Source organism: Zalophus californianus, chromosome 3 (assembly GCF_009762305.2).
Source record: "Zalophus californianus isolate mZalCal1 chromosome 3, mZalCal1.pri.v2, whole genome shotgun sequence".
NCBI lineage: Eukaryota > Metazoa > Chordata > Mammalia > Carnivora > Otariidae > Zalophus > Zalophus californianus.
In genome coordinates this window covers 92425191-92442532 of record NC_045597.1, presented here as the reverse complement: position 1 = coordinate 92442532, position 17342 = coordinate 92425191, and the positions used below count along the sequence as shown (strand labels likewise).

The 17342-nt window shown below is 40.1% G+C and overlaps 1 protein-coding gene across 12 annotated transcripts in view; it reads right to left on the bottom strand.

Annotated features, from left to right (window-relative positions):
* The window catches only part of CLASP1 (cytoplasmic linker associated protein 1), a 260558-nt gene that overhangs the window by 65520 nt on the left and 177696 nt on the right, over positions 1-17342 (bottom strand). For 6 of the 12 annotated variants that reach the window (XM_035726556.1, XM_027588558.2, XM_027588561.2 and 3 more), the window contains 3 exons: positions 17015-17182; positions 3218-3321; positions 1317-1340 (listed from right to left, as the gene is read on the bottom strand). In XM_035726556.1, coding sequence (XP_035582449.1) covers positions 1317-1340; positions 3218-3321; positions 17015-17182 — 296 coding nt within the window. Of the gene's footprint in view, positions 1-1316; positions 1341-3217; positions 3322-6246; positions 6310-11006; positions 11115-17014; positions 17183-17342 lie in introns of all 12 variants that reach the window. The other 6 variants (XM_035726557.1, XM_027588562.2, XM_027588564.2 and 3 more) reach the window with 4 other exon arrangements.

Below are 17342 nucleotides of genomic sequence, written 5' to 3'. Positions count from 1 at the left end.
GATCCAACGAAGGTGAGGGTGATGGAGGAAGACATGGGAAGGTGAAATGACCATGAGTCACACCACACAAGATCAACAACAGAGTTACAGGTAAAAAGATACGCACGCACACGCACACACACGTATGCACGCACCACACTTTCCTGTACTCACAGATCAGGGAAATAAAAACCTAAAAGCAGACATCCAGTCAGAATAGTAAGTAACAGGCAGAGCAGTCCGTAGCAGAGACGGAAGAGTGTGGTCTCTAGGACGGTGTGTGGACTTCGCAGTGGGGCAGACTCGGGTGGTAGTCAGGCCGCCACTGACTGGCTGAGGAACTTCAGAAAGCTCCTCACCTTCCTGCTTCACTTTCCTCATCTTTGAAATGACAAGAATGCTACCTCCCACACACCTGCTGGGAGAGTGTGTGAACTAACCTGGCTCAGCCCCTGCCACCCTGCAGGTATGCGCCCCCACTGGGCCCTTCGCAAACAGAAGCAATCTATTGTGAGCAGGGTCTGTGGGAAAATTTGTTGGAATATCCATGCTTCCTCAAGAAAGTCTGAAACTGAAACGTCAGGGACAGAGTAGCCCAAGTAAAAGGATGCTTAAATTATCTGAACACAAATAGCCTTCCTGCAGACCCTTCATTCGTTTCTCTTACCCTGAATACAAAACTGTAAGTTAAACCCATAAATAATATAGCAACAGCTATTAAACTGATGATACAATTTTCCCTAAAAGAAAAAAAAGTTAATTGGCTGAAACCATACAAATGCAATTTTCTTTTGTCTTTTTTTTTCTTTCACAAACGTAATTTTCTAATAATGTATGGCTTGTCCATCCACCATAACTTGCTCGGGACAATTCTGCCTTATGCCTCTTGTCCCAGCAGAATTAATGAGTTAAGTAGCACCTCTTTTCACTTTCAGAAGTATCCTTGTTAGTATGATAAATTATATCATCATATACACACACACACACATATAAACAAACTAGATTTGTAAAATAAGAAAAATGTTGAATATATCCATTCATGAAATAGTAATGACATTAAAAGTAGACACAAACTGGGTTAATAAAACACTGACAGAAGGAGCAGAGCTTGAGATTCAAAAAAAAAAACAAAAACAAAAACAAAAAACCCACTAAAACAGATGAGAGAGGGGACTGATTCCATTGCTAACAACAGCTTCACTAGACTCGACAAAATCGTAATTCAGACCAGAATTTCTAATTACACTACATGCTTTGTGCTTTCACTAGCCCCTAAAGGAAATATACTCGCAACAGAAAAAAATGAAGTTGTAAAACAAAAGTTAAAGCACTGGTACCTTGCTCCTGGAGTCTCCTAACAGCTGTAGGCAGGAAAATATTGAAGGATGGGGAAAAAGCATAGAGAATTATGTCAGAAGCATATGTGGGGATTGTTCTTGCAACAAAAGTGTACAGCAAAACATATCTTAGCAAACCAAAAATATAGGTTAGCAAGCGATTCATATCAAGTGAATAATAACAAAGAACGCTTTCACAATGGCATTACCTAGCCCTTCCTACACCTCCTAGAAACGCCTTCCAGTACTCGCTACACTTCTTCCTATGCTAAAACTCTTCCCACACCACCGAGGTACATCCCGAAAGTCACCATTAGTTCTCCTGTCTGCTCCTACGCTAGATTCTGTCTGCCCCTGGGGCTTCTACCCTGGGAGGCAAACACTGTGTACCATTCTTGCGCTCTCTCTTCTGCAGCAGGTCACTCTGGGAGGCCAAGCAGTTTGGACAAAGAGTAATAAGGGCAGCCTGAGTGGACCGAGAGCTAGAGCTCAGAGAAAAGCCCGAGTCAAGGAAGCCCAAGCTCAAATTCTCAAGTCCGACTCTGCCTCCTAGAACTTTGTGCACAGTCCCTTGGGCGGTTCTTTAAAGAATGAGGAACTCCCCCGCCTTAACTGGAAGTCCCATTTAACTAAGGGTTTTGCACATCCATCATTTCCCACCCCTCTGACCTCCTAATAGGGTCTCTGAATAAGTAAGAGACAGATTCTCAGTGCTGCAGCTTGGAAGGAAAAATAGCTTCACAGAGTTCCGTTCCAGCTCATGACTCTGAAGTCAGAGCCATGGTTAGAGCAATTATCCTGAAACTCCAGTACCTGCCAGGAAAAAAAGCCCTTCTACACAGAAGGCTGATGAATAGAGCTGGCCAGGCAGCCCCTGCTTACAGGAAAAGCATCAGGAGAGTGGCAAACTGCTTGCTCACAGTCGCTTGTCAAAGAAATCTGACTGAGCAAGAATAAATGAGGGCGACACAGGACGGGATGAAAAGTGAGAATCCCTGTTAGCCACAGACTATAACATTTTGATCAGATGAAAAACAGGGCTGGGTTTAAAATTTCTGTGTCTGAAAGCAGGATGTTATAATACGTTTTTCCTCAGAGAGACAATATATCTTAAAACAGCACAAGCAAGGCCAGAGATCAGACAGTTCTAAAGAGGATCTATTTTAAATGCTGAGCACATCAACCAGAATATGCTAGAGGCAGTGTCACTACCAGCTGAAACGCATCTTTAAAAAGCAATTTGACCACAAATTGAAGGACCTCTACTCACTTTATATATATATATTTTTAAGATATTCCATTATAATGAGGCAAAAACATATTCAACCAGTGCTTTATATCCTCAGACTTCACTGGCATTAAAATTTAGGAGTTTCCTTAAATAATGACTCATTTTTAAAGACAAACAAACAAAGGTAAAATCGCAAGGAACAACTAGTGTGGTCCTGGATTCAATGCGAGATTTTCAAACCACAAACTCTGTTACCTACTATTATAATGATACGTGTAGGCTATGCCATTAGAGCCTGTAAAGCAATAGAAGCAGGAGAATGAAAAAAGGAAACGCTGGGGGAAAAAAAAATGGAGAAAAGGGGGAAAAAAAAAAAAAAAGAAGCCCAATGACATCAGAGAAGCCCAATGCCATCAAAACTTCCTTGATACTGAGGAGCACAGAACGAACACCTGGCGCGAGAATTTTTTGTAGAGGGCCGATTTTCACTTACGTACAGGGATAGGAGTTTAAAGAGAAAGTGATGACAATATCAGTTTACCCAGTATTTACACAATTTTACAGAGTGCCCAGGGTGATTTAGTACCCTGATTTGGAGGCGATTTTCTGGTAGGACAGAGAAAACCGTGGCTGAGTAAGTCAAAGAGACTGCACACACTGCGACTCTTACCAAAGCATCGGCGACAGCAGCTTCGAGGTCTGTACTTGTGCTCAGAACTCGCATGGCATTCACAGAGCCAGGTATTCTTCCTGCCTGGCCAAGCCCAAACCGGTCTATTTAAGAAAAACAAAACCGAAAGACATGTCACTTTAATTCAAATTTTCTCAATCCTTTGCAAGGGCTCCTGCCTCTTCCCACCTACTGGACAGAGGCACTGGAAAGTCTCTAGCCAATCGGAACTACCCTTCACTTAAGAGTTCTAACTAGACTTGTTTACCGGCGGCAGAGGTTAGGTTGTTTCATATTTAATACCATCGTGCCACAAAGCATCCTAACAACTGAAATGGCTCTTTAATGTTTTATTTTTGAAAAGTGCTGAGAAGTGGGAGAGAGAGGGGAACTTATTAGAGAAGCGAGCCGGGCTGTGGGCGGAGTTTTTTAATCTATTTAGCGTTCCCTCTGGAGGCAAGTTGGCCCTGATGTTTGGTCAAACTAATTAGAAAGCTTCACGGTTTGACAATAGGGTTCTAATGAGATGTGTAATAAAAAGGTAAAATTTGAAACAAATGCATTCGATTGATCTCTGCAAATTTTCATTAGTGTCACGACTGTTTAACTGTCATTAACTGAGCTCAATTAATTTTTGGCATTTGTTCATGATGGCTGTGTCACCAAAGGTTATTTAAAAATCAGCTTATTAAAATTCTTCAATGATCATCACAAAAAGCTAGCACCTTCACTGCAAAACATTAATCATTTGGATAACAGTAGTATACATTTTTCCTGAGTCTCTCAAAGGATTTTCAAACGATAGTCTAAACATGTAACAAAATGGGTATGATCCAAAGAATTTAAAATAAATTTCAGCAGTTCAATTATTTTAAGCCTGTTAAGGATCAAGGACAATGAAGACTAGCTTTTTAAAAGCCCCATTACATCAGGAGAGCAGCCTTCCTTAAGAAGAGCTGAGGTTAAAGCTTTAACAGGAAAAAGTTCATATAAATTATACTCCCTAAGTGTATCATACTATTTACTGGCAAGCATTTCTTATTTAAAATCCTAATGTATTTAAAAAAAACCTTTGAAGAAAAATGTTAAGATAAAAAATGCTTTCTTTTTGTGAACAAATAAGACACTATTTGGATGGAAAAAAAAAAACCCAAACCCTCTCTATTAGCCATAATGAAGCATTTAGAATAAAAGGAAAGCTAAATCTGTTTTACGTGAATTGATCTTTCTTATAAAGTGGTATATTTAAAACTCTAGATATGTAACAAGAGTTCTTTAGAAAACAAGAACTCTAAAAGTGAGGTGTTGTTACTTAGCTTTTTTAAAATGTCGATTTCAAAAAATTACACCTTCCAGCGCCACCGAAAGGGGAAAATATTTAAACACTGCTAACCAAAACGTTATACAGTCATGAATTTTTATAAAGAAACAAAAATTGTATGTTATACTATCCCCTTTTTTAATGCACTTGTTGGTCACACTGCATGCTGTCTTAGCCGTTCTGTTCAAAAGATGATTAAATGTGCCATATAAACTAAGAGACCACAAAGCAATTATATCTAGATCTCTCCCCATATATGCATATATATATATAATCAGTTGACATATGAAACAAGTGTAAATTTGAGATTTGCTGTGCATATGGTTTTATACATGATCTTTGCTCAAGTCTTTTTTCCATTAAAAAAGGGTAGATAGTAAGGGATTTATGAGTAACAAAATGAAAATAACTCATTGTAAGCCATTTAAAAATTACCCAGCATAAACTTAAATAAAACGGAATCTAAAAAAATTTAAAAAAAAAAAAGTATATCTCATGCCAGCAATTCTTGCTCCAGGGATAATACTGATTTTTTTTAGACAGAAAATTAAAACTGTAAGAACAATGCAATTATTCTGTGCTTCCCAGATGCATACAGCTCCGCCATACACAGTGACTGCAGATCACTGGATATATATCATAGATCATTTGAATTTCAAATCTGAAGGGGAAATGTTTGTCTGGATCTGAGCAAAGTTACAAGCCGTTTGTTTTCACCAGAGCAAAGTCCGTTCTACACTCACTGCTCTGATGTTACGATGAAGCTCCATTTCCCAAGAGATGGATACGTGCGACTGTGCCCTCAGTCTGGCCCCTGATTTTCAGGGGACTGTACTCTTCAGAGTGTGCATAATAAAAAGCATAGCTCGCTTCGCTTAGAGGAAACACAGAGAAAAATAACTCCATGAGTTGGTGACAGTTGTCCCCATCGACAGGCTGTAATTTAATACATAATGCCTTAGTCAAGTAAGAAAACTGTAGTTACCATATAAAAATGATGTCAGTTAAATCCAGCAAACTGATGCATCTCGGTATGCTTACTTTTTGCCCCAAAGGCTGACCGGGGGATTTCTGGTATCGTTAAAGCGGGCTGGGACAGAACATTTGGGGACCACAGGCTGCAAAGGCTACCTGCCGCCTGACCTGATTACCTGAATCGTGACCTTGTTTTTCCGTAAAAGTTTTAGGACAAATATTTATACATATGAAATCATGCACGCTAGGATTTGGAACATTTAATAACTAAACAGTTCCTCCAAGTAATCAGAACTTGACACTAATAATTAACATCAGTAATCAACACTTTTTGGGAGCAAAGCCTTTGGAAATGAAAGACTGTCGAGGGACCTCCATCCCCTCTTTCCCCACAGGGACGTTTCAGGATACCTATTTCCGGTGACTGTTCTCCTATTTCGGGAGGGAGTCAAAAGAGGGGTAGAAGCCCCTCCCCGTGTTTTTGTTTGTTTGGTTTTCACATAAACATGAACACTGGAGAAATGATGTTGTCAAACAGGCTATAAAGCATCTACGGCCTATTAACAGAACCATAAACATTCAACAACTTAAAAAAATCAAAGCACGTTGGGGAAAACAAATATGAAGGGCGTACATGCCAAGTGCTAGCCGACACTGATGAAAACAAATGCGAAAATGGGTGCGAAACTGGAACATATGAAGAAGCCAAGGCATGCAGTTAGCACTTGTTCACCTGACTGCCCAACAGTTTCAGCAGTGGAGAGGGCACTAGTGGACCTGGAATGACGTCGAGAGGCTGCAGGTAAAAGGAACGGCAACACCCACAGGATTAACACAGAAGTACCCCAGACAGGAAATGCCACAGTCCAAAGGGAACGCACAGACTGCTCCCAACAAGGCCATGTTTTCTCATGAAAGGAAATGATGCTGGAGATGAATGGAGAGCAAGTGCCAATCCCCAAACTCTACGGCAGCCTGCTGGCTCTCACAGGGCTAGCACACACACAGGCACGACAAAGGCACTCTTTGCGGTGTTCCTTAGGCACCACCTGAGCTCAGACTCCAGGTTTGTATTCACGCCACGAAGCCTCAAGGAGCCGTTAATGGACATATGCAACATGAAGGACATCAGGAGTCACAGAGCACTGTCTATATACCGAGTGGAACAGCAGTAGAATGGATTATTTACTCAGCTCACGAGATGCCTCATCGGTACGTGATGCATACGCAACCATGCACCAAAAACAAAAGCATAGAAGTTCGTCATGTTATCTGAACAGAAACAGGATGAAATCACGAGAAAGGGGCTCAACAAATGAAATTCCGTGTTCCCCAAATTTTTGCTCTACTGTTGCACGGATACCCTTAGTTATCAGTGAACTTATTGTTTAACTGCCGGAGACTGCGCTGTAACAGGCTTAAGGAGCTTCCCTGGCGAGGCATTTGCAGTACTCTGGTTACGAGCAACCACTCCGTAATGCAGCTGGGGGCAAATCCTGGTTTGATCACAACCAGCTGGAGGACCTGAGGCCAAGCGCTACATCTCTCTGTATCTCAGTTTCCTCGGCTGGAAATGGTGCTAAAAGTGGTACGTACCTCTTGGGAGTGGAGAGAGTTGCAAGAGATCAGACACTGAGCACTTAAAGCAGTGCCAGGCACTGAGTAAATGGTGAAATGGTGGGAGCAACAGGAGTAGTGCTGCTGGTGCTGGCGGTGGCAGTGACGGTTACCAGTAAACGCCAATTTATATGTCTACGTCAAATATTACTGTATTAGCAAGTATTCATAATAAGCATATAAATTCAGCAATCTGAGGAATTCTGTGCTAAACTCTGTCCGCAGAGAGAATTACTTTCAGAAAGAACCGTGAAATAGGCTTTGGTTCAAAATAAGAACTTACTGAGCAGAGTGCCATGCAATATATGGCTTTTCCTTACCTCCGGAAAAAAACCCCAAACACTGTGTGCTTATAGTCATTACTCTGAAAAGAACATGGTGGTCGTACCATGGAAAATTCACAAGGTTTAACAAAGTAATACCAAGCAGTGCTACTCTTCACCCACGCTACGAGAGTACACTGTCCTGTACACGTGAACACTTTTGTTTCGTCATAAAATACCAGAACCTCAACTCTTCAATACAGTTTCTTTTAAGATTGTTTTTAAGGTAATCTCTATACCCAAGGGGGCTCAAACTCACGACCCCAAAATCAAGAGTCACATGCTCTACCGACTGAGCCAGCTAGGCACCCCTATAATTTTATTTTTTCAAGCTCATGTCACTTTATGAAAATGCACATATCTGTGGTATTAAGTGGTATTAAATAGCAAAGGTTACCTGGTCGACAAGGACAAATTTTCACCAGCTTGCAAAAGGAAAATTTCTAACTCCTCAAGATGCACACAAATAAATTGGCAATCTCTAATAACAGATATAAAATAATCACTTTCCTTACAGAAGGAAGTTGGGAAAACACATTTTAAGACTGAAGCATACCATTTACTGTACAACATATCAGCACCATACCCTGGTAGTTTAAACTGAAAATAGCTTTTAGGCAATACCTGATGGTTTCTTCTAAAGTCGTCCCCTGGTTCTGTTTCAACAGACTATTCTACAGTAAATCTGTCATGTAAAATGAGTCCTTTGTCACTTTCTCAAGTGAACATCCATCAGTGGAATCCAAGGTGGACCCAGTTATGTCAAAGCCTGACAGCAGAGCCCGTACTTGCACTTAGAAGTTGTCACTGTAACCATATACATATTGAAAATGGTCCAAAATAACTTTGTAATAAAAATGCAAACATAAAACCAATATATAATCACCAAAACACAATTATTTCCACCACCACCCCTTATTTCAAACTGAAGGCTGGCTATATAAAGGGCCACTAACACAAAATCTCACTAATTTATAGAAGGGTTGGGAAACAATTATTAAAGTGAATGAGAAGAAGGAGGAAACTTCACATTGTCTGAAGGGCACAGCGAGTTCCCCTGGGAACCTTTAGGGACTCATCTATGAATTCCTAGGTCCTAACTCCAAACCTGGAAATCATAATTGCGAAACATTGCTGGACACTTTCTCTGTGCTTAAGCCTGGAGAGAAAGCATTTAATACATTTCAGAGGAACAAATCAAAGACATTAAATTATCAAAACTTTCAAATGAGGCAGGGAAGCAGCCAAGCTTTGAAGTCAGGCTGGATTCAAAACCTAGCTCCACCGTCTAGCTGTGTGACCTTGAGAAAGTGGCTTACTCTCCCTAAGTCTCTGTTCTGTCATCCGTAAGAAAAGGGATGACAGTAACACCTGTCCCAGAAGGCGAACAGGAGCCATGAGGGGCTGCACCTGCTCAGAATGGTGCTGGTATGCACAAGCACTGCTCCTGTTCTCATTGGATAAAAGTCTTATGGACAGATTTAACCCAAGGAGGCAAAGGAGGCATGGCATAAAAATTCAGCTGAAAAGATGTTAACTATGGCCCTGACCACAACAGAAGACGTGTGCTGTTGCTAGTTTGTTAGGAAGGGGAAATATCTGTATCCACATCTTCTGCCCTGGTAGGAGCAATTGTGCATTTCACCATTCTGGGCTGTCACCAAGACAGACACGTATGCAGATTAATTTCACCAAAGAAAGTAAAAACCAGACTAGATCACTCAAGTACTCGGGGTTCAATTAGGAGCTCAAGAGTTCAGCACACTTTGCCTGGTCCACTGACCACATGCTGGATTCCAAAGGCTGCTTCCATGGATGATAACAAAAATACCCATACATATATGAAATAAAAACATGGACTTGCCTAAGAGGCCAAAAAACCAATAAACAGATTGAATCGTTCACTTATATAACAGGTTGTTTAGAAGGTCAGCAAGGATGCAGAGATATACAGCCTTAACTTAAGGAAAAATCACCAGTTCATTTGGAAAAAAAAAAAAATCATCATTGCCACCCGATTTGTTGAGAATTCTGTTCTGATGCTTCAGATTGCCATGGAATAGCGGATGTGTATGAGGTAAGTCGCCCCACTTAGGATCTCATGGTCTCAGGAAGACTAAGTCAAGGGACTCATCTGGCATAGCTTTAACTGCATACAGGACAGCAGGTCATAAGGAAGTGTATCTAGATTTTGACTATTGATACTGATGGGATAAAAGGATATTAGGAAGAAGTGTATGACATTAGGAGCAGAGAGAGGCAAATATTAAGACTATGTGTTTCTGATCCATCATCTACTTTCTGGAGTGACATTTTTATATCTGAAAGACCAGTTACATAATTAGAGTTGAAATAACAGACTGCTGCAGACCATAATTCCATATAACAACTTCAGGCCTAGGCCTAACATTCTAAAATGATTTCCACCTGCTATGCTTATCAAAAGGAAAATAGACAGTTTTACAGCAATATGGCAAAGAACTGAAACACAATTACTGGAGAATACAAAATATTTTTTTGTGAAAAGTGTGTGTTCTTTCTAGAGGTCTCTAGGGATTAATAATTTGCACTATGAGGTATATGTCCATTTTAGACTATTCAAACTAAAAAGAAAAGGCAAACACGAAATTCCATAAAGGAAATAGGTTTCTGTCGGTTTTTCTTGAATCCTAAGAACTGTGAAAATATAAACTCTGGCTATAAGAGAGACTGAGGTTGGTGGGTGAGCAACCCAAATGGCACCTGGCGGGTGACCTGAGATATGGTACTAATACCACCTTATGGCAACGAAATACCGTAAATTTCTGCCCTGGGAGGGCATCAGGTCACAGCCTTTAAATAGCCTATGGAGCCCAGGAAGAATGAAAATATCTGATTAGTTAACAATAAACGTTGTAAAGTCGTGCATTGTGCCGTACACCTCAGCGGCTTATCAAAAAGCTACTTTGGGGGAAAAAAAAAAAAAGCTACTTTGGGCTTGCTTTAGGAGGAGGCACTGAAATGACTCACTTAACAAAAAAGCATGGCTAATCCCTTCATCCATGCAGCTTTTTAACGTTATCACCCCTCAGCTGAGCACATTTCATGTCGTAGACATTATCACGATTGTATTTTTCTCCACCTTTGAACTGAACCACGTAGGGCCTGAACTCAGGTACAATTCAAAACAAATTGCTGAAATTCAATGACAAACAATATGCTTGGGATTCGCTCTACTTTTAAGAAGCAATTCACTGTCACTGAGCGTCCCCTTATGTTAGAAGTTGACCACGCAGATGGGCTTCTGGCCAGCAAGTGGTCACAAATGGCAACGGCACAGGGTGAAGTGGTGTTTTTTTCCTCCAATATGTAAAAATTGGAAATGGCCAAACTTCAAGCATGCAGAGGGGGGAGGGGACAACAGAGGGTAACTAAGGAAGAGGAGAGAGAGAAGAAAGGTTCACAAGGACAGTAGAGGAGGGAGAGCAGGTCATTCCACCTGGCGGTGTGTGGGACAAGCATTTGGAGCAGGGCAAGAACTCTGTTCCGAGAGCCAGTGCCTACGTGTACTCACCGAGTGGAGGAAAGCCCCGAGCGGGGCTCGTATCGCGGCTGCTCTCACAGCTGGTATTACGGCTGCACCCCTGACTCATGCTGGGTCGAGGGATACGGCTGCTCCGTGCTAGTGTGCAGCATGAGGGGTTTCAGAGAAGGTGAAGAAGTTTAATGAAGACAGAAAAACTCACAAAACGTCAGTCACATTCCGTTAACGTAATCATGACATTGTCCGCGCTGGGGTGGGGCGTGGGGGGGGGGGGCGGTGCATCGTGAATGGCTATCCCTGCTGAGGCCTCACTGACTGGCGTGCTGACAGGCCTGATAACGGGCCTGCATAAAAACTCGACTGTGCTCAAGGTTTCGGAAAGCTGTGGGTTTTTGTATGGAAGTGAAATAATACCTAAATGTAAGAAATGAAAAGAAAGCTTTCCAAAGAGCAAACTGGCACCAGGTAATCCAAGATCAAACTCTTTTTAGAAAATGATCAGTTTTTATGGCTTTAGCAAACTGGCTGAACAAAATGATAAACGACTAAAGCCATTTTCATATACACTGCGTTGTCAGAAAGATCATTTATTTTGGATTAATAAAATGGAATAAAGGCTCGAAATCCATGAACTTACCTAATTAAAAGAAAGAGGGTTCACTTCTCTCAGCCTGGGCTTCTTTACAAAGAGAAATTCTAAGGACTGACACAGCTGGAGAACCTGCCCACTTCAAGTAAGTATCTAGATGCTTCAAACATACTTAATTACTGAAACCAACACATATAGAGTTGGGATTGCTTTCCCTTTATTTACTGGTCCCAACAATTCATTCCTGCTTTTTCTGTGGGAATCCAAACAGATCTGCCTGTGGTCCCTACTCAAGCACCTTCACTTTACAGCCTTACACGTGAGTCTGTCAATGGTATGTGGACTGACAAATCCCAAAATTCATGTTAAAAGATCCCTCCGCTGACCTAAGAATGGCCAATTACTGTATGATTATCCGTGGGTAATTTTATTGTCATGTTACAAAAACACTGAGAAGACAGTGTCACATGAATAGCTTAAGGTCTAACATAACTTGGCCATAAAGCTCAGAAAAGACCATGATGCTTTTGTTTTCTAATTTAACTTGAGGAAACAAAGACACAGTACTGGCAAAATACTCAGAAATGACTGCATACTGAACGTGCACAGCCATCTCCATGACAGCTAGTGGGACAATAAATATGTCCATTTGAGTGGGTCTACTCATTCTGGACTGGATAGAAATGTCTTCCCTGAACATTTTGGAAAAAATCAACTAGATTCACTGATGTAAAATCATTTTACATTTACTATATTGTAATAAGCAGAGCCTATTACTTCAAAGCCAAGGTGGATTTACAGCATGACCAAACCATAACAAAAATGTCTTCCAAACCGGAATCGTGAAATTCCCTGACAAAGAATATGGAAGTGAGAAACCAAACCAACTTCCTCCTGTCGTCTCTGCTCAGTGCTAGAGTTACATCAGACCCCACAGTTACATAAGAGATGTCCAAATGCTTAGGTCTGCACTGGCAAGCAAGGAAAAAAGATCAAGCGCAGGAATGAATCTGAGCAATCTGTCAAAACGGGGCTTCATTCCTAAATTCGCCTTCATTTTGCCATATGACATGGAGGCACTGGGTTTTTGCTCAAACTGGCAGTGACTATAGAATCAGCAATTCTAGATAGTAATTCTGAACAGCTCCTATGATGAGGGTGCACAGGGGCTAAATTAAAAAATTCTTAAAAAACTAGGGAGCATCCATTGACACCAATATATGAGAAGGTGCCTAGAACCTACAAAGTAATGTGGCTTTTCCCTAGAGGATCAATACCACATCTTATTTGTGAAATGACCTCTCCGGTTCCATGCTAACTCACTGGTCCAGCCACGATGCCTCTCCTGTCTCAGCCTCCCCGTAGAAAGGCTGGGAGAAAGAGTCCCTCATTTAAATGAGAAGAGTACTGTGAGATAAGGTACACATGTGAGTGCCTCTGAGTTCCTTGCTGAAAGGCAGACATGAAAATCTTATTTCACTACCCACTCCAAAACAAACAATCGGAAATAATAAAGACAATCCTGATAAGTGTTTCACACATGCACATGTTTAAGTTGAGCATTTTCTTATAGTTCTTGCCTGATCCCTTCTGTTACCCTGCTTCCACTCCCTTCCTTAAAAAATACACATGCTACAGCAATGGGAAATCTCTGCTCTCTCTTGCTGAGCCTGCTCTGTGAAGACAAGAGCATGAAAAGGGATAAGTGGACATGATCTGAAGCAACAATATGCATAATTCTTTTTTTTTTTAAGATTTTATTTGAGAGAGAGGGAGAGTGAGAGGGAGAAGCAGACTCCCTGTTGAGCAGAGAGCCCGATGTGGGACTCGATCCCAGGACTCTAGGATCATGACCTGAGCTGAAGGCAGACGCTTAACCAACTGAGCCACCCAGGTGCCCAACAACATGCATAATTCTTAACAAGGTTTACCCTCCTTAGTATTTTAGCCAAAGTTTATTCACCCCTTTGTGCTGACTGGCTTCCTTAACATAGGCTAGTAGTAACACACACAAAAAGAATTCTGCCCAACCCAACATTAAAGGACATCTACTGGTGACAGCAACCGTTCAAATGCTGGATAATTTAAAACATGAGAGGAGTAATGGCCACTTCTAATACCACTCCCAAAGACCACTCTACAAAGAGGATTTTAAGTAAGTATACCAATATATGATTTTTATAAAGACTAATGAATTAGATGGTCAAAGCTAAAAAAAAAAAAATATCAAATCAGCCTCTTTATGGAGTGCCAAAACTGACTGTTCTCTATGAGAATATATAATGTGAAGGCAAAACAGAAGAGGAAGAGATGATGAAGACATGCTTGCCATTTGAACTTTCTGAAGGCAGTATTCTTCAGTGGTTCTTAAGGCCTGTGCTTACAGGAAAGGCTGGGAAGCCTTGAAAACCCATCTGATTGGCTTCATTTCTTGAGAGACATTCTACTTTTGTAGTGTTTGGGGGGTAAACCCAACTTCAGCCTTTTAATAAAAAGAAGGGATGGATCCTACCAGAACTCACATCAAAAGCAAAAGTACAAGAGGAATAAGGAGCACTACCATGAAACGTTTCTACAGTCTGGACATTTTCATGTTGTGGTCTTGCACACAGCAGTCTAACAGCTGACACTGATTACTGTTAATTTTTGCTTCTTTCAAAATATTTTGACCAGAAAAATCTGAAAACAGGATGTAAGCTGCCAAAAATAAAAAATTTTATAGCCTTTTCAAGAGATGAGTGCAAGAAGGAAACTAAAGGCAAACTTTCAAAATATAACTGCTATAGGTATTAGCTATTTATACTTTATTATTCATCAAAAACAGAATAAAACCCCAAGATGAAACAATTTACAATCTATTCTGTTTGGCTGAACAGTTTATGAAGGAATAAACTGCCAAGAAAAAAGAGAGTAGCAGGGTTTTATTTTGTTTCTTGGTTATACAACAGGAATTATATCCTGTTTTGCTTAAGAAACCTTAAATGCTAAAAAAGAAGAACTTTGGTGTCATTTTTATCACAGATGAGGCATAGCTGAACCAAACATAATTTGTAGGTAATTTGAGAATTAATTCTCAGTGCAAATTCCATGCCTAGCTTAGCAATGATTAAAACTATTAATTGGTTTGGGACAAAAGAAAACATTCTTAAAAGACGCTTAATTACCCCTTTTTCGAATATTTATATTTCAAGTTGCTATACAATGAATCAAATGTTTATAAACATTTGGGTATATACAGGCATATACCTAGTATCTATTAAATGATCACAACAATGGACAATCTACTGCTAAAAGATGTTATGTATCTGACACCCTATAAAATGGAATCTCTCAGCAGTACTATAGAGAGAAGTGGAAAGATGTACTTGATTCATTTATCTCTCTTTATATCTGTGTGTATTCTCACCATGTGCAAAAATTTAAATATCTTCTTTAGTCAGAATTGTATGTATGACCTCAAAGCTTTACACATAACTAATGCCCTTAATGAGCATCAAGGAAATAACTTTGTCCAAAATACTGTTTCAAATAAGAACTCTCTGGAAGAGAACAGGTTCCTATTTAGTTTTTACTGATGGATGATATTTCACAGTACCTTGTAAAGGCTTAATAAATGCTGTCTTTTCAACTATCCACAACACAAACTTCCTAGTTAAAACCATGGAATTATGTTAGGCAACCTAGGGCAGTTTCTTTCCCAATTTCAAGAAAAAGGTAAAAATGGCAACTTTAATAATCTAAAAAGTCAAATCCCAAAAAAGAAAGAATTTTTAAAAGTATGAAACTAATCTGGATCACCAAGAGACATCCTATACATTTAGCTAACTACCAAAAAGGGACAGCCAAAACCTCATGACTAAATATGAAATCAAATGCATTTTCCAAACAAAACTAGATCCAAACAGATATACGTTACAGCCTTAAATCTGAAATTTAGACATTCTCGGTCATGATACTTTCCCTGGTGTATCCACGTAACTTATTGCTGGATCCAAATAACTTGTCAGCTCAGGGACCACGCTATGTAATGCCAACAGAAAGTTGGGATCATGTAGAAATTTCTTACTGGCTTTGTTTTGAAATGTTAGTCAAACCAATGCCTGTTCATTCTACCTCTTAAATATGTCCCCCCTCCCCGCCTTCTCGTAGCTCACGTGGCCTTGGAGGGCTTTTGGAAGCGGCACTCTCTCAGTGCCACTGCCCTCCTCTCCCACCTCACCCTGACAAACTTCCTTTGCTGCAGCTCAATGAATTACCTGTGGTTCCCATAGCACTTTATGCTTCCTCCCATCTCACTGTTTATGAACACACTCCTCTCTGCCCTAGAACACCTTTCTCCCCTTCTCCCCACCCTGCCTAAGCCTACCTTATACATCATCAAAAATGGACCTCTTCTGGCAAGCCTCTCCTCTCCCAGTCCTTCCAGATTTCTCTCTTGGGCGGACTGGGGTAGGCAAGGGCCCTAAGACACTCCTTTCCTACAGCCCCAGAGCATTATATCACAGTATCTGTCATACTATCTTACATTTCCACCCCTAAGACCACAACCTCTTTGAAAATTAGAAGCTGTATCTGTTTTATCTTCTGATCCTAAGGTTTAACAAAGTGCCTGTGCATCACAGGAATCATTCAAGTAAAGCTGTTAACGAGATAAATAAGAAAGAAAAACCAACAGAACTTACAAATAGAGTAGTACTCTGATTTCACATTAATAGATTTTTACCCTTAGAAAACAGTAAAAATATAAGGAAAAGGATGAACATAGATTTCTCATAATATATTACGAAAGATGTCTTTTGTATTAAATAGATTATATAGAAATTAGATTTGAATAGAGTAAGCTGCTGAGAGTAATTGATATAATTCTACACACTATCACAAAGAAACTAAATACTACAACACAAAAATATTATATATTTGGTTTTCATTTGTTCCTTGTTTTCATGTTTAAATACTATGTCAAAAGTAACTATACACATTCTTTGACCGTAAGTTCCACCAATTATATTAGAGAAGATCAAAATCAAAATATACGTGGACCCTACAAATTGCTTTTGAAAATATATATAGATTAACGGCTACTTAGCACTAATCCATGAAAGAAAGATGAAAAGCAACATTGCTCCTAATTGTGAAGAAGACAATCCTGCCCACTCCCCCCAATTCTAACATTTTGTTAAATGGCTCTAACACACAAAAGCCCACAGTGACATTAATTCTTTTCCGTCAATCTGAACGGTGAGGCCCATGTATTTTTCGGTTGTAATTCAAACCTGAACATGCCATAATCTGTAAAAAGCACAAATCAGAATGTCTTTTAACACAGGCAAAATGACATCCTCAGTTCAAAAGCAGAACTCTATTTCCAACATTAGACAAAGTCATTACATTATAATAAAAATCATGACCAAGTTGGGAATGATGTTTTGAGGTCTTTGAGAATCCTTACCTAATCCTATTCGGTTTGGACTTGTTTCTCGGCTACATCCCTGACTCCTGGGAATCTTGCTTCGTTTTTCTGAAGAGGGGGTCACAGGTGGGCCTCTTGAGGAACCCCCAGCAAGGCCACCATAACCACTTCCCAACAATTTCCCTGGGGAACTTGACCGGCTGCCAGCTAAAAATGAAACAAAACAAAACTGAAGAATGGCTGTAAATCAGGGAATAAACTATAACAATTTCAGAAGTCAGCAAACACATTATTTGGCTCAAATACTTTTATATAAAAATGGTATTTTTGGTTGGTGGTAGTACTATTTTTTTTTTTTACATGGAGC